Genomic DNA, 24,123 nt, shown 5'->3' with positions numbered 1-24,123 from the left:
TCTGTATTGGAAAGATCCCCTGGAGGACGGCATGGCAACCTACTCCACTGTTCTTGCCTGGGGAATCCCATGGACAGAGGAGCCTGGCAGGCTATAGTCCACAGGATTGCAAAGAGTCAGGCATGACTGAAGTGGCTTAGCATGCACGCATGCATATATGTGTAAATATACATGTATAACTGAATCACTTGGCTGTACACTTGAAACTAACACAACGTTGTAAATTAACAATACTTCAATTTAAAAAAAGGAAGCATAAGTGAAATGTTCACTTTTGGAAATATAACTCAAAGAGTGATGGTGAGGTGGTTTAGGGGCTAAGAGTTTTTGCTGAAAGCCCTTAGATAATGCAGTTCATATGAAATGTCAACTAAAATTCAAATAACAATAAACACGCATGTGATGCTCTCAATTTTCTTTATTTTCTAACAACTACTTAAACCACTCAACAAAACACTCTACAACATAATTTTAAGAAAACTTCTGCAAATTTTAGGGTGGAAATTAGACCCTACCATTAAAATATCACACAAGCACTTATTTAACTTTTTGGTATTCCTTACAGGTGATGGTACATTTTAACTCTATACACCACAGAATTCACCCTGAGCACAAAGCTCTTTAAAATAAAACAACACATGTGTATACCATGTGGCTGATTCATGTTGATGAAACGCAGAGATAAGCACAATATTGTGGAGCAATCATCCTTCAATAAAAAAATTTTTAAATAAAAAAATAAAAATAAACCATCATTTCTTCTGAACCATTTTGGATTCAGTTGCTGTGGCTTTTTTTTTTTTTTTCCTCAGAAGTTAAAACTACACTCAATCTGCTTCCCAGAGCCACAGCCTTGAGCTTATAGAAGATTTTACAGAGTACATCAAGGGCTCCTCAGAATCCTCCACCAGCGATGCCCTCCATTCATGTTATCACAGGTAGAAGAGAGAATTGGCTAATTCCAAACTTGGTTCTTTATGAAGGCTTTGTGCCACCAGGAAGGTCAGCTTGCGTGCATACTGACAGGGAGCTGGAATACTGATTAGGCCCTAAGGAGGAAAATGTATTGATAGTAATTAAGAGGAAAACTTACTCTTCAAAGCAGTATTCTTGCCTGAGGTTTTTTTCATCCACTAGTTATACATATATTAGAATGTGTGTAAATCAGTAAGAACTCACCAACAAAGGGCAACCTCGCTCACTGAGAACTTAAATTCGCTGGGCAGGATGGGGAGCCAAGAGGTTTCATGACACCCGGACCTGTGAGCCACACACTGAGGGCTGACCTACGTTTCCTACAATTTGATGCTCTGAGGGGCTGCACGCAAATCTTGGCTTTGGACCTTGACAGCAGCTCTGGAATGGAGTCACGCCTATTGCTTTCCCACCAGACACAACATCTGAGTTGCCTTCAACTGTCTCATCTGTAACTTGGAAGTAACAATACCCTGATTTCCTCCCAGACCGGTATAAAATAATATATATAGTAATGTCTTCGAGAAATTATCAATGCTAATGCATTCTAATAGTTACTGGTATTTTATGTCTATGATAGAGTGGGTTTCATGCAGTGTGGACTGAGAAATCATCCATCCATCCATCCATCCATTCACTCATCCCTCCTTTGTGGAAATTCAGGCATTGTGCCAAAGGTGAATCGGGGGACAACTTCCAGGTGGGCACCCCAAGTTCTACTCTGCAACTAAGTACACGGCTGTCACTCACCATCCAGTTGTAGTACACGTGACACAGTTTGAATGTGAGTCTCTGCATGTGGTCGGGCTTCAGGCCATTGTCATCATAAATGACATTATAGTAGGTGGGATTAACGGTTCCCCGACAGGCCATCTGGCTGATCAAGTAAAAGTCATACCTGAGGGGAAAGGAAGGATTGTGAGAAAGAAGGCATGCAGAACAGGGCCGAACCTGACCACACATGGTCAAAGCTTTGTTAAAAATTTTTTTCTAACAGACTTGCCATTCCGGCCGTGTTGCTTCCGAATCCACGACAGTGCCAAGTGGTGGGTTCTGCAGATTTCGGCCAGTTTCCGCCAAGAATCGTGGCATGCCCTTCTTCCTGACCACAATCACTGACAGTTTGGGGCTTAAGACCAGAGAGGAAAATAAAAAAATAGTAATAATAAGAAGACGGAGAGAACTAAAACCAAGCCATGCAGCCTTTTCTATTTATTTATATATTTTTGGTAATTTTAAAATGAAATAAATTCATTTATTCACAAAATGCTGCAAAACAAAGAAAATTAAAATTACCCCTAATCTCCCCTCCTCCCTGAAATATAAACAGTCTTTAAATTAAGGATCATCTTCATTTGTTGCCAAAGTGTGGTATGTCCAATCACTTGACCAGTTTCCATCATTGAAAGGGGATGGGGAAGAATGGTTTATCAGTTCAGTTCAGTCGCTCAGTCATGCCTGACTCTTTGAGACCCCATGAATTGCAGCATGCCAGGCCAGCCTGTCCATCACCAACTCCCGGAGTTCACTCAAACTCACGTCCATTGAGTTGGTGATGCCATCCAGCCATCTCATCCTCTGTCGTCCCCTTCTCCTCCTGCCCCCAATCCCTCCCAGCATCAGAGTCTTTTCCAATGAGTCAACCTCTTCACATGAGGTGGCCAAAGTACTGGAGTTTCAGCTTTAGCATCATTCCTTCCAAAGAACACCCAGGGCTGATCTTCTTTAGAATGGACTGGCTGGATCTCCTTGCAGTCCAAGGGACTCTCAAGAATGGTTCATGGGACAATAAATTACAATTAGCACTTCTAAAGAAAGCATTTATAGAATTATACACAAAGAGAAGATTCTTTTTTCCATTAGCAATCATCTCCCTGTTTCACCTTCACTCTTCTTCTCAATTTCTGAATAAAAAATGGAAAACTAGCAGCTCTCCTTACTCCTCCAGTCATTGCTTCTGAATCCTGCAAAACACATGCCTGGGAGGGTGGATGGACAGACCACATACACCTTAGGGGCCAAATGCTGAATGACCAGGTGTTAAGTGTTAATAGATAAAATCCAAATATTCGCCCCTGGTAGCTCAGCGGTAAAGAATCCACCTGCAATGCAGGAAACTTAAGTTCAATCCCTGCACTGGGAAGATTTCCTGGAGAAGGAAATGGCAACCCACTGCAGTATTCTTGCCTGTGAAATCCCAGACAGAGAAGCCCGGTGAGCTACAGCCCATGGAGTCTCAAAAGAGTTAGACATGACTGGGCAACTAAACAAAAACAAATATTTGCCATTATGGGAGAAACCTCCAGATCACTGAAAATTCACTTTAAGCACTTTATCTTAAAAATACTTTATTAATGTTTTCAATCTCAAAACTTTTAAAAGTTGATGTCATGGTGCAGGAGAACTAACTCTTTAGCATTGTCAGCTGCTAAAATGTATCCTTCAATCCCCAAATTGCATGCTGGTGACTCTTGGATCAGTTAGATTGACCCAATGCAAACCACTTCAGTATTCTTGCCTTGAGAAACCCATGAACAGAATGGAAAGGCAAAAGGATAGGCACTGAAAGATGAACTCACCAGGTTGGTAGGTGCCCAGTATGCTACTGGAGAAGAGTGGAGAAATAACTCCAAAAAGAATAAAGAGACGGAGCCAAAGAGAAAACAATGCCCAGTGATGGATGTGTCTGGTGGTGAAAGTAAAGTCCAATGCTGTAAAGAACAATATTGCATAGGAACCTGGAATGTTAGGTCTATGAATCAAGGTAAATTAGAAGTGGTCAAACAGGAGATGGCAAGAGTGAACATTTACATTTTAGGAATCAGTGAACTAAAATGGACTGGGATGGTTGAATTTAATTCAGATGACCATTATATCTACTACTGTGGGCAAGAATCCCTTAGAAGAAATGGAGTAGCCCTCAGGGTCAACAAAAGAGTCTGAAATGCAGTACTTGAATGCAATCTCAAAAACGACAGAATGATCTCTGTTTCCAAGGCAAACTATTCAATATCACAGTAATCCAAGTCTATGCCCCAAATACTAATGCCAAAGAAGTTGAAGCTGAATGGTTCTATGAAGACCTACAGGACCTTCTAGAACTAACCAAAAAAGTGACCAAAAAAAGATGTTCTTTTCATTATAGAGGACTGGAATGCAAACATAGGAAATGAAGTAACAAGCAAGTTAGGCCTTGAAGTACAAAATGAAGCAGGGCAAAGGTTAACAGAGTTTTGCCAAGAGAATGCACTGGTCATAGCAAACACCCTCTTCCAACAACACAAGAGAAGACTTACACGTGGACATCACCAGATGGTCAATACTGAGATCAGATTGATTATATTCTTTGCAGCCAAAGATGGAGAAGCACCAAAAACATGGCCAGGAGCTGACTGTTGCTCATATCATGAACTTCTCATTGCCAAATTCAGACTTAACTTGCAGAATGTGGGGAAAACCACTAGACCATTCAGGTATGACCAAAACTCAACTCCCTTACAATTACACAGTGGAAGAGACAAATAGATTCAAGGGATTAGATCTCATAGAGTGGCTGAAAAACTACAGACAGAGGTTCATGACATTGTACAAGAGGCAGTATCAAGACAATCCCCAAGAAAATGCAAAAAGGCAAAATGGTTGTCTGAAGAGGCCTTACAAATAGCTGAGAAAAGAAGAGACGCTGAAGTCAAGGGAGAAAAGGAAAGATATATCAATCTGAATGCAGAGTTCCAAAGAATAGCGAGGAGAGATAAGAAAGCCTTCCTCAGTGATCAATGCAAAGAAATAGAGGAAAACAGTAGAATGGGAAAGACTAGAGATCTCTTCAAGAAAATTAGAGATACCAAGAGAACATTTCATGCAAAGATGGGTACAGTAAAGGACAGAAACAGTATGAACCTGACAGAAACAGAAGATATTAAAAGGTGGCAAGAATACACAGAAGAACTATACAAAAAAGTATCTTAATGACCCAGATAATCATGATGGTGTGATCACTCACATAGAGCCAGACATCCTGGAATCTGAAATTAAGTGGCCTGAGGAAGCATGACTACGCACAAAGCCAGTGGAGGTGATGGAATCCCAGTTGAGGTATTTCAAATTCTAAAAGATGATGCTGTGTAAGTGCTGCACTCAACATGCCAGCAAATCTGGAAAACTCAGCAGTGGCCACAGGACTGGAAAAGATCAGTTTTCATTCCAATCCCAAAGAAAGGCAATGCCAAAGAATGTTCAAACTACCACACAATTGCACTCATTTCACATACCAGGAAAGTAATGTTCAAAATTCCCCAAGTCAAGCTTCAACAGTACATGAACCAAGAAATTCCAGATGTTCAAGTTGGTTTTAGAAAAGGCAGAGGAACCAGAGATCAAATTGCCAACATCCGCTGGATCATCAAAAAAGCAAGAGAGTTCCAGAAAAACATCTACTTCTGCTTCATTGATTATGTTAAAGCCTTTGACTGTGTGGATCACAACAAACTGTGGAAAATTCTTCAAGAGATAGGAATACCAGACCAGCTGACCTGCCTCCTGAGAAATTTGTATGCAGGTCAAGAAGCAACTGTTAGAACCAGACATGGACCAATGGACTGGTTCCAAATTGGGAAAGGAGTTCATCAAGGCTGTATATTGCCACCCTGTTTATTTAACTTCTATGCAGAGTACATCATGTGAAATGCCGGGCTGGATGAAGCACAAGCTGGAATCAAGATTTCCAGGAGAAATATCAATAACCTCAGATATGCAGATGATACCACTCTCATGGCAGAAAGCAAAGTGGAACTGAAAAGCCTCTTGATGAAAGTGAAAGAGGAGAGTGAAAAAGTTGGTTTAAAACTCAACATTCAGAAAATTAAGATCATGGCATCTGGTCCCATCACTTTATGGCAAATGGATAGGGAAACAATGGAAATAGTGACAGACTTTATTTTCTTGAGCTCCAAAATCACTGCAGATGGTGACTGCAACCATGATATTAAAAAATGCTTGCTCCTTGGAAGAAAAGCTATGATCAACCTAGACAGCATATTAAAAAGTAGAGGTATCACTTTGCCAACAAAGGTCTGTCAAAGCTATGGTTTTTTTCCAGTATTCATGTATGGATGTGAGAGTTGAACCACAGGAAGGCTGAGCATTGAAGAATTGATGCTTTTGAACTGTGGTGTTGGAGAAGACTCTTGAGAGTCCCTTGGACTGCAAGGAGATCCAACCAGTCAATCCTAAAGGAAATCAGTCCTGAATACTCATTGGAAGGACTGATGCTGAAGCTGAAGCTCCAATACTTTGGCCACCTGATATGAAGAACTGACTCATCAGGAAAAGACCCTGATGCTGGGAAAGACTGTAGGCAAGAGGAGAGGGGATGACAGAGAGTGAGATGGTTGGATGGCATCATGGGTTCGATGGACATGAGTTTGGGCAAGCTCTGGGAGTTGGTGATGGACAGGAAGGCCTGGCGTGCTCCAGACCATGGGGTCACAAAGAGTCACACACGACTGAGCAACTGAACTGAAATGAAGTGACCCAAGGTCAGTGGGGAATGAGAAAGTTTGGCTCTGATAGTTTGAATGCAGCTAAACGTGGTTTTGCCACTGAGCTATGATGCTCTCCCTCCTCTCTGATGGTCACTGATGAGGTCAAGGTTTGGCTCTTTGAGCCTCAACAGTTGTATGATGGTATAACCCTACAGAGGAGAGGGAGTGCTATGCACAACTTGGAATATAAGGCTTTCTGAGGATTTTAAGAAGCCATCTTAAGATCATAATCCTCCTCCATTTTTCTGGTTCTAACATTTTTCTTGCACTTACCACTGGATATAATCATGGAGGAAAATGGAGCAAGGCATTGAATCTAGAAATCTGACAGTAGAGAAAGGTTCTTGGTGTTTAGCATGGTCTGATTTCCAAATGCAGCCTTGATTTCACAGCACCCACACCGCACTCAGCATCTTCTACACACCTGAACTGCAGATTAGTGCCTGCACGTCAGAGCCTTTCACCCTTGTGTTGATCTGGGCCTCGAATTTGAAACCAGAGCTTGTTTTTTTTCCCCTAGCATGTTAATATGCACGAAGCATCTTTAGCTGCCAGCAGCCCTGCAAGCTTCCTGCTGAATCTCAGTGTCAGCTGCTCTGGAGATTCCTGCCTTCTTCTGGTACCCTACCCAGGGCCCCCAAAAGCTCACAGCACCCAGACAATTTACATAAGATTATCCCAACCACCCTCCAATCTAGGGGTGGCTGTACTTGCATAAAGCAGAAATGGGGCAAAACTTAACCACACGAAAAATAAAAGAGACAGATGCACATAATAATTTTAATAGTTGCGATGAATGTGTTAGAATTGGAAGTGGGAAAAGAATACTCATTTGATACCTGGTATTTGAACTTGCTTCAATCACACTGCTCAGCAGTTGTGGGACTTCATAGTCAACGAGTGTCTGGAGCTGACCATCGCCGACACCGTCACGGTACACGATTATCCGTGCTGGCAAACCCTGGTTATGCCTATACCACCTGTTCAGCGCCCCTGCAGGATTTGATGTTAGTAAGAGAAGGATGACTTGTCCCATGCCAACAAAGAATAACATTCCCATATATTTCAGTGTTTAAATAGCTTGCTATTTCAGACCACAGTGAGATAGGGTAATACCTAATTTGGGTTATACCTAATATAAAATTGGATAACTTTCTGGAACATTGCTGCATTTCTGCTATTTAAGGAATCATAATAGCTTCTGTGGCATAATATATCCTCAAACTCAGCATATCTCTTTAGTAAAATTTTAATATCTAAGCAATAAATTAAAATTTAATTTATGCCATAGACATACAAATTCCCCCAAACCAAATTAATACTAATTTAGTTTCTTTCAATCCTCTCAAAGACTGGATAATATTATGTAATTTTCTTCTCTAATGAGCATAATGAAAACACAAGGAAAAGACTTGGCTGCTCCTGTAAAAAACATCTCTTCACACTGACTCACCCATAAGTCTCGCTGACAGTGTGAACTCTGAAAAATTTCCACTCACTTTAAGAAACTGCCTAAAGAGCAGAGACTCCTACCCAACAGAAACTTTTCATAACTACTGCTAAAAAAATGACCAGGTTTTGAAGTGAAGGGAAAGTAATATGATAAAATTCCTGCATCTATGGCACCATTGTATTAGGAGAGTTTATGGTCCCGGAGATTGGTTTTAGTTTGATAGAAGACGACCATATGTAGAAGTCCACTACCAGGACATATCACCAAGTGCACTTTTTTGGGAAACAAATATTTACAACCCCTCAGAGTTTATAGTTGTGATGATGCAGATTGGGGGCGGGGGGAGTTGTACAGGTCACATTGCTAGGCAGGGGCCAAGCGAGTTTCGGACCTGGGTTAGAAAAGACATGGGAACCCCAGACCCCTCTTTCCACTGCATTCCTCTGTGAGGAGGGCACCCTCCCCATCTGCTGTCTTCCCCATTTTCTCCTCTGATGCCACACCTGACCTGCCAGCACCCCCACCCCCAGCTCCCCAGGCTTCTCTCCTGTTTGTAGACCTGGTCTGTCACAATTCTTGTTCCTCCAGGCTAAGTTTCTTTTGGCCTTCAAACTGCTTGCCAGAATCACCAGCAGCTACAAACTTTTCTTTCCTCCTGGCTTTCAGTTTTTCACACAGAGACACAAACGTAAATTCCACAGAGCCTATCTGTCAGCCTGAGTCAGGCCACAGCTTTGGGGTCTCCAACTAGGTGCCAATTGACTGAGGGAGACTTAAAGAGTCTGTTTCCACCTGTCTGATCTGCTAGAAGCTTATGGACTTTGGGTCTGAAGGAGCAGTCCTTGGAGCCCACCCCCACTGCTATGAGTTTAGTACCGATCATGAACACTTTTAAGCAGTCTGCAACATGAGCTGTTGTTCTCTGAAGGATACAGCGGGAAAACCACCTAAAGTAAGAAAAGAACCAAAGTAAAGTTCACCTTTGAAAGTTCTGCTATCAACATGCATAAGTATTAAATTAAGAAGTAGACATTATAACTAAATCAATGTTCATAACTTTTTATACACTATATGATTACTATTATATTAAAATGCTCTCCCTCACCCCCTCCCACTCAATAAAATTGACTGATACTAGAAACTAAAGCACAGTGCTAGCATCATATGTCTCTGGGTTCAAGTCTTGGCTGGTAAATTCACCAACTGTGTGCCTCAGTTTCCTCATTTGTGCCAAGGAAATTTACAAAATAGTAATGTAGTTAGTGGCTCCCCAGGTAGCTCAGTGGTAAAGAATCTGCCTGCCAATGCTGGAGCCATGGAAAACTTGGGTTCAATCCCTGGATCAGAAGATCCCTGGAGGAGAAAATGGCAACCCACTCCAATACTCCTACCTGGACAATCCCATGAACAGAGGAGCCTGGTGGGCTATAGTCCATGCGGTTGCAAAGAGTCAGATGCAACTGAAGTGACTTAGCATGCAAAGTAGTTAGTATTTCATAGGGTTGTTGTAAAAATTACATAAAATATGCAAAGTACTTGGTTCAGCACTTGGTACATAATAAGCACTGATAAATACAGGCCACTACATTATTAAGGAAATGTATTAGTTTAGCAGTAGACCTTTTACTTTCAAATTTCAAAGATTTCTCAAGGATAAACTTCATTTCTATAGGTAAGCTTTGGGGAATTGAAATCTTAACATGATTAACTTAATCTAGACTTCAGAAGCAAGTTCATTTACTAAAATTATTAATTAAAAGCACTTGTAAAATGAAGATAATGACTTAGTGATATACAATATCCCCATTTCTCTAGTTCTCTAAAAATGTGCAATAATCATGATGCAATTAGAAATGTTGCTAAGAAGCCAGAAGTCCCTTGCTGCCAAGTCGCTTCAGTCGTGTCTGACTCTGTGCGACCACAGAGACAGCAGACCACCAGGCTTCCCCGTCCCTGAGATTCTCCAGGCAAGAACACTGGAGTGGGTTGCCATTTCCTTCTCCAATGCATGAAAGTGAAAAGTGAAAGTGAAGTCGATCAGTCATTCCCGACTCTTAGCGACCCCATGGACTGCAGCCTACCAGGCTCCTCTATCCATGGATTTTCCAGGCAAGAGCACTGGAGTGGGGTGCCATTGCCTTCCTTAGGTGTTTGATTAAGGAAGTGACACACAGAACAGGGATCTCATACAACCTGGAATGAAGTTGGAGGCATGCAAACTGTTGCTTTGTCTGTTTCCCACAATCCCAAATATATACCTGATCACAAATTAATGCAGTAAATCAAAGAGCTTAATTCTAGGAAGCAAACCTGTTGTGAACAGCCTCAAAACACATTGTATAGTTATAAATATTGAAACAATTCTAAGAACTACAATTTAATATGTACTGTGAGTCAATGTTTAATGTGTTATTCCTCATCCTGCCTATGTTTGCTTTGTTCTAAAGATGATGTATTTTATTTCTTATTTATTTATTTATTTTTGGATGTGTGTCTCAGCAGATGGGATCTTAGTCCCCCAACAAGGGATCAAACCCGTGTCCCCTGCAGTGAAAGAGCAGAGTCTCAACCACTGGACCACCAGGGAAGTCCCCTGCCTATGTTTTTAAAAGCTGTGTAAATAAACAACCACCATATCAAGTTTCTGTGACTATTAAAAATATTAACAAGCATGTCTCGAACATTTACACAGGATAGGTAAGTTGCAGATCAGGATATAAATCCAGGCAACCTGATTCTCAACTGCTTGACATCATGAATGTAAACTTTCTAGTACAGAGCATATAAGAAATAGCCTGTCCTAATGTACATATAAAAATATTTTTATTGAAGCTAAATTTTACTCCAATATTACCCATCACATTTATATATTTATATATGTGAATATAATTTGTGACCACAAGTGTTCATATTTTAAAAATGAGTGAAGAATATAAACTATTCCTTGCTGTATAGCCTTTAGTTAAATCAGAAGTCCAAACAGTTGAAGACTATGTTAGGGTAATTTTAAAAGTACCTGGTGATTCTGGGGTTAATACTGGCCACAAATCCAACCACCATCGTTCTCTGGCTGAATGCATCTTTACAGACATTGATACCAACCACCATCAGGGACTTTAACTGTAAAATTAGATTTTTCATGATTTAATGGAACTAGGTATTATTTTCCTAAGCAATGACTTAATATGCAGTTTTTAAAAGACTCTCCGTGGTTGTGAAATTATTTAAACTCAGCCAGGGAGATCAAGGTCCAGATGAGGCAGATTATTAAACCAGAAACCAGAGAAACTTAAAGACAGAGGGAAGAATAGAGTACATACTTTGATTAAGAGACACACTGTACTCCAAAATGGCCACCAACCACTGTTGGGGGAGGCAAGGGCCATCAATGGCTTAAGGGTTCCGGTAAAGCGGTCCATCATTTATCCCTTGCCTCAGAGCTGAAGGAATCTGAAGGGAAATTCCATTCCCCATTCTTTAGCTCTCCAAGGAATCCTCACTTGTATGCATGCCTCCAGGAGGAGCAGCTGAGGGTAACCTTGTATATCCTGATTAAGGGAACAGGCAACGGGCTCTCATTCCTCCGTCTCCTCACTTCTTCCACAGTGCCCATAGTTCAGGAAAGAGAACAGAATTTTTTCAGTTCCCAACACAAACTGGAGGTTTACATCACAGGCTCTGCTATTTCCTTAAGCCCTCGGAGTGTGGAGCGAAGCCGGCGGGGGGGGCGGGAGGCGTTCCACCCAGGGTGCAAGGGTCCTCTGCAAGGTAGTGGCAGGGAAAGGCAGGGGCCACAGAACCCAGATTTTAAATGATGGCTCCAAATCAAGTCCCTCCAAGTCGATGCCAGACTAGATTCTCTTCCGTGAAATATTCTGTTACCAGCTTGACTCAAGCGCCACGAGGACAGGGGCCACAACTCACCCTCCAGACCTTCCCAGTGGCTGGTGTATAACGGAACCCAGAGCAGACAAACAGATAAACAACAAACCGACCCAATAAACAAACAGTGCAAATATTTCTAGAATCACATGAAAATATCTCCTACTTTGATTCACTTTTTAAAATTCATAACTGATTGGTGACTAAAAGGAAAAGAGAGGCAGTTCCTCACCGGGATCTCCACCGCCCAGAGCTCACCCCCGAGTTTACAGATCATTTGCATGGCAATCTTGGTGGCGACACTCAGCATCATCCCCTGCTTATTCAATGTCTGAGCAAGCACACACTGGCTGGGGACTGGGCAGTCGGAGCTCAAATATTTTTTAATGGAATCATAATAGCTGGTCTGAATAGAAGGCAGAATACACATCACCTAAAAACAAAACAGACAGCAGCAACAACAAAAAGAAGAAAGTCAATTTACTTATGTTGAGAGGATGCTTTAAAAAACAATGAATTTCCATAACATCTTTCACCGTTACACTCCCAAGAGGCGAACAGCACACCTACAATTCTTCTCTTAAATGGTCTTTAAAGAGAAGACAATGAATCTAAGCCTTTTGAAATGCCTTCTCATCAGCCATCTGCTCTGCAAAGCCCCCCTCCAATCCTACCACCTCCTTGGGCTCTTCCTTCCTCTCTGTTTCTCTCCTGATTTGATTCAGTTTCCTCAAATTCCCTTCCAACCTAGCTTTTCCTCCCATTACCTCTCTTCTTTGCAGTGACCCTTCCCTGTGGCTCTCCAGCTCCCCACTCCCCAACTGCATCCAGAGACAAGCAAAGTGGAGAATTCACTTAAATCGTAGTCTTTTCCCCATTAGGCACTGGACATCCAAAATTAAAAAACAACAGTTTTTGTTTTTGTTTGTTTACTCGGACTTGAATGTAGGGTATCATGGGAGGGAAAATAAGGAGAAAGAAGCTTCAGGTGCCCTGGTAAATTCCAGTCTTCTCTGTTACTGCTTACACTTACCATCAGGTATTTCCCTCACAGAAGGACCTCTCCTGGCCTAACTCCACCTCCTTCCTATCTTTTATTCTCTACTTTCAACCACCCCCATCCCCCAAATTATAGAAAAGACAGGCACTGTCATAATCAACAGAAAACAAATATAGTGACTTTTTTCACCTATAGAATTGTTCCAAATCATAACATCAAAAGCGAAAATTATTTACACTTAATCATATAAAGCAGAAGAAAATATTTTTAAAGTACCGGAAAAATTATCTCAGGGGCCTTCCTGCCTTGCATCCTGTGAATCTGGGGCTAAGGAGGAGTGGCCCAATGGGAACCAGGACTATAAGAAGGTCAGAGCCAAGTGAGACTGGTTACACACCAGGGCTGGAGAAGTAAGCAAGTATGTGGAGAATGAAAAGGGCCATGTTTCTCACTCTCAGAGATAAGGGGTACAGATATGGAAAGGGAGTACCATCTCCTGCGGCACTGGGTTGCAACTGGGGACCTGAACACGTTTCATATTTAAAATTTTGATAAAATATTTTAATATATACATAGATACATACAGCAATAAAATAGATGCAAGTGTGCATGTATATATATGAACACCCAAGCAGTGGTGGTAGTTCAGTCGCTAAGTCGTGTCCAACTCTTGTGACCGCACAGACTAGCCCACCAGGTTCCTCTGTCCACTGGATTTCCCAGGCAAGAATACTGGAGTGAACTGCCGTTTCCTTCTCCAGGAGATCTTCTCCACTCGGGGACTGAACCCACATTTCCTGCACCACAGGCAAACTTTTCACTACTGAGCCACCAGGGAAGCCTAAGCATACACACATATATACATATTTCCTAGCTTTGCCCATTGGGAAAGCCTAGGGGCCGTGACACCCCAGCAGCAAATAAGCACACCCAGTGCCCAGATCTTGGTTTGTGATACTGATCTCTTCCAAAAGGAGTCAGGGTTCATTGGAGAAATACACAATTCCAGAGTTGGGCAGAAAAACTTAAATTAACCTGGAATATTTTACTGTGCCAGACAGTAAGGAAGTGTTCCAAGAAAGATAAGAAAACATCAAAAAGACAGAAGCCATACTGAATGGGGTTCCTACTGGCAAAACCAAGGACAATTTGGACATAGGGGCTCAAAGACTCAGACACGACTGAGCAACTGAGTGCATGCACATAGGCTGTAGGAATGGATTAAGACAAGAATTATCAATGGATTCTAACACTAGTGGGTGAAGTTTGATGAAGAACAGGATATTTACATAGTCTCAAAGTATGTCCCTACCAAAAAAATCTTAATTACCAAAAAGTGTAACTTTATAAAGAAGAAGCTTGACAGAAACCACCCTAGTAATGGAGTACCCCGGGTAAGAACACAGAATCATTCCTGTGATACTGCTGCCCAAAGTGCATAAACTGAATTTAATGATAAAGAAACAGTAGACGAACCCAAAGTGAGAGACACTGTATTAAATAACTGGTCTACTATACTCTTAAAAACTGGAAGGTCATCCAAGTCAACGGAAACTACGGAACTGTCACAAACTGAAGGAGAGATTAAAGAGAAAAGGCAACTAAATGCAATATATTAGATCTATTCATTAGAGAAAACCTTCTGGGGACAAATGGAGAAATGTGAATGGAGTGGTAGAGTAGCTGGTTATACTGCTCCCTGATTTTGATGGTTGTTCTGTGGTTCCATAGGAGAGTGACCCTGTTTGTAGGAAATGTGCAAACTGTATTAAAAGGGTAATGTGCATCATGCCTGTAACTTACTCTCAAATGTTTAGGAAAAAATAAATAAATAAGATAGGGAGGGAGGAAGGGAAAGAGGGAGGGAGAGAGGGAGGAGAGGAAATGACAGAAAATGATAGTAAACATGATCAAATGCCAACAATCGGGGAATCTGAGTGAATGGTGTATTAGAGTTCTTTATGGCACCCCACTCCAGTACTCTTGCCTGGAAAATCCCATGGGTGGAGGAGCCTGGTGGGCTGCAGTCCATGGGGTCGCGAAGAGTCAGACACGACTGAGCAACTTGACTTTCCTTTTCACTTTTATGCATTGGAGAAGGAAATGGCAACCCACTCCAGTGTTCTTGCCTGGAGAATCCCAGGGATAGGGAAGCCTGGTTGGCTGCCGTCTATGGGGTTGCACAGAGTCGGACACGACTGAAGCGACTTAGCAGCAGCAGCAGCAGCAGTACTATTCTTGCAACTTTTCTGCAAGTTCAATTTTACATTTTAAAGTGAAAAATAAATGCTCTTAGAGTGAGAATTTCTTTGGTTAATAACATCCTTATGGGCAAATTTTTGTGGAAAGAGCTAGCTAACTAAACTGCTTTGTGTGAGACATGAATAGCAAGGCTGGGAGCTGGGATGAATGAGCCAGGGGAGTAAGAAAGGAGCTGGGCAGAGAAGCACTGCAGTGCAGTGAGAGGCCAAGCGAACATGTCCAGGACACGGGAAGGGTTGAGCGATCCTTTACGAAAATGTAAATCAATTTTAACTTGTCTGGAATGGTGGTATGTGATGTAATCGTGCCTTGGCCCCAAACCCTCAGCAAAGTCAGCTATACAACACACACACATACATACACTCACCACACACACACTCACTACACACACACACTCACTACACACACACCACACCACAAACACACATACACTCACAACACACACACACATACACACACTCACCACACACATGCACTCACTATACACACACCACACCACAAACACACATACACTCACAACACACACACACATACACACACTCACCACACCCACACATATCACACACACATACACTCACTACACACACACCACACCACACACATACATATACACACACTCACTATACACACAAATTACACATACACTCACAACACACACACATACACTCACCACACACACATGCACACACTATACACACACCCCACACATACATATACACACACCACACACATATGCACTCACTACACACACCACACACACACACACACATAAACACACACTCACCACACACATGCATTCACTACACACACACATACACATACATATACACACACTACACACACACGCTAACTACACACACACACACCATACCACACACAGACACTCACAACATACATACACACACTCACCACACACACTCACCACACACGCATGCACACACTACACACACACACCACACATACATACACACCATACACACATACACTCACTACACACACACCACACACACATACACACACTCACTACACACACACACCACACCACACACACACATACATTCATGACAGACACACACACACATTTACCACACACACAGGCACACACTACCCACATACCCCACATACATATACACACACCACACATACACATACACACACTCACCACACACAACATGCATACACACACACACGATACTTTGGGAAATGCAGCAATTGTGGGTATCCCCCAGGGTGTTATAAAGCAGAAGGAAAGGGCACCCATGAAGGGGGACAAGAATTCAGGGGAAAAGGGACATGGGACCATAGGTGACCTTCCAAGAACCCCTGAAACATGAGAACAAAACTGGGTGCCCCAACACTTACGGGATGAGAGTCAATTAATCTTAAACCTTAAGTAAAAGATGACCCCCACCCACAAGCTGAAAATATGCAGATGTCCAACAAGTTGATAAAGGGGTGGGCGCTCAGCCGTGTCCACATCTTTTCGGTTCCCATGGACTGTAGCCCACCAGGTTCCTCGGTCCATGGGATTCTCCAGGCAAGAATACGGGAGTGGGTTGCCATTCCCTTCTCCAGGGGATCTTCCCAACCCAGGGATCGAACCCACATCTCTTGTGTCTCCTGCATTCGCAGGCAGATTCTTTACCACTAGTGCCACCTGGGTTAAAAATTAATATTAGAAATATGAAAGGAAAATAAAATATCTGGTTAAAATATCAAGATTAATACTTTTTGGGTGTTTGGGGAAATGCACAGCAATTTGAAAACATGTGGGAGAATATGTTCAAATTCCTGCTTTCAAGACTATTAGATAAGAAGAAAAATAAAAATTATACCTCAAAACACGAAAAACTATCCTATACTTACCAACTGAACCTCATATTTAACATGCTTCTGTATAGCGTGAATAAACGCAGCTGGATTTTCTTGTACTTTTATGCTACATAAAAAGATTAATTTTGAAAATGTATAAATTTTAGTAGCACATAATCATATAGCGTTAAAAATAATAGCAGTCAATATTTATAACAGACTATAATTTGAGGGAAAAAAATCATTAAACTGAAACCTAAAATTGTCTAAAATTGCTTCTCTCAAACAAGATATGCCAGAAACATTTAATTACTATTTTTATTAACATAAAAAACAGATTAGTGAAAACTGAAATTTTCTCCATTGTATAGAGTCCCCACAGATTCTATCTAAACAACAATTCTGTTGTTCAAAATGGAATTGAAGGCATACTTTTGAAACTACAAGTCTCATTATCAAACACTGAAACAGAGTTCAAGTTAAATTGGGACTAAAAATTCTGTAATCTGAATTTCCATGGGAACTCTAAAATAAAAATCATTAGATTACTGAGATCGAGATATCCAGTTAATCTGTATGATTCAAACTAAAAGATTTTTTTTTTTCCTAGTGGCACCTTGCATGGAGCCTGGAATATCTAACCTTAATTAATCAATCAATCAGTGGACAAGTACTTATCAATTATCTGTTCTGTGGCTACAGTATATTAGGGGCCAGAGGTTACAGAAAATGATTCCACTCAGAGGAATTTATAGATCTATTTTCTTGACATGGGTTCAACCTCTCCTATGTATACATGATTGGAATGGTCCCAATGCCCAGGGGCCTTTGAAAGCTTGCCCACCAAGTGGCAGGACCAACATCTGCCTCGCACTGGTTACAACAGGAGTGACCAGCAGTTCTGTTTCAGATGGGAGAAGCTACGCATATAAATCTAATAAGTAAATAGATATGTCACAGGAGAGAAAAAGGATGGAATAAAATATGAGCTTTCAAACAAAACAGACCAAGAACAGAACAAGAGCACAGACTTGTTGGAATTTGGGTGAAAAAGAGCCTGTGATGCCAGTCCAGGTCTGAGACTGTAGCTTCTTTCTTTAATCTTTTCCTGTCTTCTTACCTCATGGGTTGAGAGAAATTAGAGCAGATGAAACTCAAACCAGGCGATTTGTTAACAGATTTGATAAGAAGAGAACTCTAGACGACAGTGTAAAATGAGACTTCGGGAACAGCTACGGTTTACAACAATTCCTGAGCTGATGATGTAACTAATTAGGAACCACGTATTTAAAGAATAATTCCCCATCCTGGCAATTAGGACATTTGCACCTCCACTACAACAAAGAGAAAGAAGTATCTGTTGTTCTTTTTTTAAGCAATGAAGTAAGGCATGACCAACTTTGTGGCTTTTCTAAATTAAAACAGTATTCAGCTTTGAGTGTGATTGTATATCAATGGATTCCTTACTAAATTGAAAGTGTCATATTTCTCTCATCCCATGCAAATAGCATAGCATTTACTATGTAATAGTAGATACTCAATAAATGTTCAAAGGCTAAATGAATGACCTGGTTCTATCAGCAAACTATCTAGATGACTAATCTTATGCCACAGGAACAGAAGAAGAAAACTTGTTTCAGATTTATTTTTACATTAAATTTTAAATCATAAAATCTATCAAATAAGTCAGGAAATGCAACTTTTGTTAATATCCTGACTGCTGTTAAGTTTTATAAACAAGTGATATGGAGGAATTAAGAAAAAAGCTGAGAAGGCAATATATGGATTTATTAAGAATTCATATCTCAACTAGTACTGGAAAAACATTGAGGTAATGAGACTACTGCCTAGTAAGAATTATGAAAATAAAGTTTTACAAAGACCAACATAAAATACATCTTAACTGGATAAAATTTTAATCATTGCCAACTCTACGTGTAACTATTTTCTTGGGACTCTATAGTAGGAAACTTTACCGACATAAAGAAACATTTGTAGCTCTTTCAGCCATTAACTCCTATTACCTTTCTAATCAAACCATATTAACTTATGAAAAAAATGAGGAGAAATTTCAGCATCTTCTCACATTTTGGGGCAATCCACATTAAATCCCATGGGACCTCCAACTCTTCTCAAGCAGTTCAGAAAGTTCTCTGTCACACTTTCAGCTCTGTTACTACATATAACCAGCCATTTATTCAAAGACTGTGCACTTAAAACCTTGCAAGTTCGTATATCCTTAGACCAGTCAGCTGCAGATGCAGGTTGACACTGAGAAAAATAACAGAGAATAATTAAATAAAAAAGACAATGTGGAGATATTTCATATTTGTCATAACAGAACAATTCAGTACAGTTTGCTACTCACAGACTTAAAACACACATATAAGTACTTCACATCTGAACACAACACACACTTCTTGGGAGTGGAGGCAACTGAATGACATCCCAGGTCAACCCTTCCTTGCCTGTAGATCCTTGGCAAGTCCCTTCACCTCATGGGGCTCTGCCATGGCAAAGGCAAGTGTCCGGTTCAAATCTCTAGGTTCCCAGGAATTCCCTAGCGGTCCAGTGGTTAGGACTCCAAGCTTTGACTGCTGAGGGCATAGGTTCAATCCCTGGTGGGGGAACTAAGACCCCATAAGCTGCACAGTGTGACCAAGAGAAAAAAAAACAACCCCAAAAGCAAACCCCACACAAATCTCTAGGTTCCCTTCCAGCTCTACAAGCCTAAGATCTTTACTACAAAAGCTCACATGAATGACTGTCCAGTTTGGTCTCTTTGCTTTGGGCTTCTAGAAGTCGTAAGTGGGAAATGCTGATGACTGATCTTCCAGGTCACCATACTGAGATGAAAAGAGCCTACCATTAAGACTACACATTATACTAGGAGTAGCTATATCCAGAAGCAAAGATGAAGCCAAGACACAGGCTCCTATCTTATTCTTGGACGGTTCCCCAGGTGACCAGGAAGAACAAGCTCCCAACATTGAAGAGGGCAGACTTCAGACTAGTCCCCAGCTTTCTGAAATCAAATCAAAAGTCCCTGGTGTGTGAGCCAGGAAGAATCACTGGTAGAATTTAAAAGGACACTATAAGCTAATCCCTTGCTACTCAGAGTGTCGTCTTGTAGCAGCGCTGTCTCCTGAGAGCTTGTTAGAAATGCAGTCCTGGGCCCCATCCCAGACCCACTGAACCAGACTCTGCATGTTAACGAGTTCCCCAGTGATTCGTCCGCATAGTACTGTTCAAGAAGCATTGCAATCCCCTTATTTTACAGACTGAAAAGTGACGGCTGAAAGTGGTTATGGAGCCAGCTGGTGGCATGGACTTGACTTTGCAGTCAGGGCATTTTCCACCAAGCACTCTGACTACCAGGCCCCAGCCATCCTCCCAGTGCCATGTCACAGAAGGCCAGGCAGGGGCTCAGCTTCAGGGGACAACCTTCACCTAAGAACCAAGGGGCAGGGTTCAGCCTCCCAAAGGGCTCTGTCTCGAGCCAGGATTCATTCTTTCCCGTTACAGCCAGTGTGAGGAGAACCACAGCCCTCTCACCTACACTCCCACCTTTACCAGCTGGCAGGTGACCCAGGACACACACCCAAGGCCACTCTGAGGCCTGTGAACTTTTTCTGTACTCAGTTTCTCAAAGTGAAAGTCACTCAGTCATGTTCGACTTTTTGCAACCACCATAGTCAACAAAAGAGTCCAAAATGCAGTACTTGGATGCAATATCAAAAACGATAAAATGATCTCTGTTCATTTCCAAGGCAAACCATTCAATATCACAGAAATCCAAGTCTACACCCCCATCAGTAATTGTAAAGAAGCTAAAGTCGAATGGTTCTATGAAGACCTACAAAACCTTTTAAAACTAACACCAAAAAAAGATGTCCTCATCATTATAGGGGACTGGAATGCAAATGTAGGGAGTCAAGAGCTACCTGGAGTAACAGGTAAATTTGGCCTTGGAGTACAAAATGAATCAGGGCAAAGGTTAACAGAGTTTTGCCAAGAGAATGCACTGGTCATAGCAAACACTCTCTTCCAATAACACAAGAGAAGACTCTACACGTGGGCATCAGCAGATGGTCAATACTGAAATAAGATTGATTATATTCTTTGCAGCCAAAGATGGAGAGGCTCTATACAGTCAGGAAAAACAAGACTGGGAGCTGACTCTGGCTCAGATCATCAACTCCTTATTGACAAATTCAGACTTAAACTGAAGAAAGTAGGGAAAACCACTAGACCATTCAGGTATGACCTAAATCAAATCCCTTACGATTATAGAGTGGAAGTGAGAAATAGATTCAAGGGATTAGATCTCATAGACAGAGTGCCTGAAGAACTATGGACGGAGGTTCATGACATTGTGCAAGAGGCAGTGATCAAGACAATCCCCAAGAAAAAGAAATGCAAAAAGGCAAATGGTTGTCTGACGAGGGCTTACAAATAGCTGAGCAAAGAAGAGAAGCTAAAGGCAAAGCAGAAAAGGAAAGATATACCTATTTGAATGCAGAGTTCCAAAGAACAGCAGGGAGAGAAAAGAAAGCCTTCCTCAGTGATCAATGCAAAGAAATACAGGAAAACAATAGAATGGGAAAGACTTGAGATCTCTTCAAGAAAATTAGGGATACCAAGGGAACATTTCATGCAAAGATGAGCACAATAAAGGACAGAAATGGTATGGATCTAACAACAGCAGAAGATAATAATAAGAGGTGGCAAGAATACACAGAAGAACTATACAAAACAGATCTTTATGACCCAGATAACCATGATGGTGTGATCACCCACCTAGAGCCAGACATCCTGAAAGGTGAAGTCAAGTGGGCTTTAGGAAGCATCACTACAAACAAAGCTAGTGGAGGTGATGGAATTCCAGCTGAGCTATTTCAAATCCTGAAAGTGATGCTATGAAAGTGCTGCACTCAATATGCCAGCAAATCTGGAAAACTCAGCAGTGGCCACAGGACTGGAAAAGGTTAGTTTTCATTCCAATCCCAAAAAAAGGCAATGCCAAAGAACGGCCAAACGACCACACTACTGCACTCATCTCACATGCTAGCAAAGTAATGCTCAAGATTCTCCAAGCCAGGGTTCAACAGTATGTGAACCATGGACTTCCAGATGTTCAAGCTGGTTTTAGAGAAGGCAGAGGAACCAGAAATCAAATTGCCAACATCCACTGGATTATCAAAAAAGCAAGAGAGTTCCAGAAAAACATCTATTTCTGCTGTACTGACTATGCCAAAGTCTTTGTGTGGATCACAACAAACTGTGGAAAATTCTTCAAGAGATGGGAATACCAGACCACCTGACCTGCCTCCTGAGAAATCTGTATGCAGGTCAGGAAGCAACAGTTAGAACTGGCCATGGAACAACAGACTGGTTCCAAACTGGGAAAGGAGAACGTCAAGGCTGTATATTGTCACCCTGCTTATTTAACTTATATGCAGAGTACATCATGTGAAATGCCAGGCTGGATGAAGCACAAGCTGGAATCAAGATTTCTGGGAGAAATATCAGTAACCTCAGATATGCAGATGATACCACTCTCATGGCAAAAAGTGAAGTGGAACTGAAGAGCCTCTTGATGGAAGTGAAAGAGGAGAGTGAAAAAGTTGGCTTAAAACTCAACATTCAGAAAATTAAGATCATGGCATCCGGTCCCATCACTTCAAAAGATGGGGAAACAACAGAAAGAGTGACATACTTTATTTTGGGGGTTCCAAAATCACTGCAGATGGTGATTGCAGCCATGAAATTAAAAGACACTTGCTCCCTGGAAGAAAAGCTATGACCAAACTAGACAGCATATTAAAAAGCAGAGATATTACTTTGCCAACAAAGGTCCATCTAGTCAAAGCTATGGTTTTCCCAGTAGTCATGTATGGATGTGAGAGTTGGATCATAAAGAAAGCTGAGCACTGAAGAATTGATGCTTTTGAACTGTGGTGTTGGAGAAGACTCTTGAGAGTCCCTTGGACTGCAAGGAGATCCAACCAGTCTATCCTAAAGGAAATCAGTCTTGAATATTCATTGGAAGGACTGATGCTGAAGCTGAAACTCCAGTACTTTGGCCACCTGATATGAAGAACTGACTCAGTTTAAAAGACCCTGATGCTGGGAAAGATGGAAGGCGGGAGGAGAAGGTGACAACAGAGGATGAGATGGTTGGATGGCATCACTGACTCGATGGATATGAGTTTGAACAAGCTCTGGGAGTTGGTGATGGACAGGGAAGACTGGTGTGTCTAGTCCATGGGGTCACAAAGAGTCAGACAAGACTGAGTGAACTGAACTGAACTATACTGTCCATGGAATTCTCCAGGCCAGAATACTGGAGTGGGTAGCCTTTCCCTTCTCCAGGGGATCTTCCCAACCCAGGGATCGAACCCAGGTCTCCTGCATTTCAGGCACATTCTTTACCAGCTGAGCCACAAGGGAAGCCCAAGAATAGAACCGGGGTCTCCTGCATTACAGACAGATTCTTTACCAACTGAGCTATCAGGGAAGCCCCAGTTTCTCAAATCCAGTTTTAAAAAAGCAGGATCAGCTGAGAAGTCACTGACACAGACAATTCTAACCTACCCAATACCACCTCTAGGGGGCGGGTTCTCCATTTTAGTGCCCCTTCTATGAAGGGGGTATTCCCAGGTGATGCTGCTGTTGCTGTTAAGTCACTTCAGTCGTGTCTGACTCTGTGCAACCCCACAGACAGCAGCCCACCATGCTCCTCCGTCCCTGGGATTCTCCAGGCAAGAACACTGGAGTGGGTTGCCATTTCCCTCTCCAATGCATGAAAGTGAAAAGTGAAAGTGAAATCACTCAGTTGTGTCCAACTCTTAGCGACCCCAGGGACTGCAGCCCACTAGGCTCCTCCGCCCATGGGATTTTCCAGGCAAGAGTACTGGTAAAGAATCCACCTGTCAATGCAAGAGATGGAAGAGATGTGGGTTCGATCTCTGGAGTAAGAGGATCTCTGGAGTAGGAAATGGCAGCCCCCTCCAATATTGTTGCCTGGGAAATCCCACGGACAGAGGAGCCAGGGAGGCTAAAGTCCATGGGGCTGCGAAGAGTTGGACATGACTGAGCACACAGTACTCCTATGGAGATCTGATTCTGGGCCAAAATATGCAAACAAAACTCTTAACAAGTATGATTACCTACAGATGATGAAACAGACCATT

At 41.8% G+C, this 24,123-nt stretch overlaps 1 protein-coding gene across 1 annotated transcript in view; it reads right to left on the bottom strand.

The window, feature by feature from the left end:
• Positions 1-915: 915 nt before the first annotated feature.
• PIWIL4 (piwi like RNA-mediated gene silencing 4) overlaps positions 916-24,123 on the bottom strand; it is a 55,665-nt gene continuing 32,457 nt past the window's right edge. The window contains exons 12-20 of the mRNA XM_005890045.3: positions 19,014-19,198; positions 16,982-17,054; positions 12,086-12,286; positions 10,988-11,091; positions 8,848-8,918; positions 7,358-7,511; positions 1,979-2,104; positions 1,726-1,873; positions 916-1,049 (exon numbers count right to left, since the gene is read on the bottom strand). Of these exons, the coding sequence (XP_005890107.2) occupies positions 933-1,049; positions 1,726-1,873; positions 1,979-2,104; positions 7,358-7,511; positions 8,848-8,918; positions 10,988-11,091; positions 12,086-12,286; positions 16,982-17,054; positions 19,014-19,198 (1,179 nt within the window). The 3' untranslated portion in view covers positions 916-932. The remainder of the gene's footprint in view (positions 1,050-1,725; positions 1,874-1,978; positions 2,105-7,357; positions 7,512-8,847; positions 8,919-10,987; positions 11,092-12,085; positions 12,287-16,981; positions 17,055-19,013; positions 19,199-24,123) is intronic.

Source organism: Bos mutus, chromosome 15, assembly GCF_027580195.1.
Source record: "Bos mutus isolate GX-2022 chromosome 15, NWIPB_WYAK_1.1, whole genome shotgun sequence".
Taxonomy (NCBI): domain Eukaryota; kingdom Metazoa; phylum Chordata; class Mammalia; order Artiodactyla; family Bovidae; genus Bos; species Bos mutus.
The sequence above is the reverse complement of the archived record's forward strand: the minus strand, read 5'-3'. Positions and strand labels throughout refer to the sequence as shown.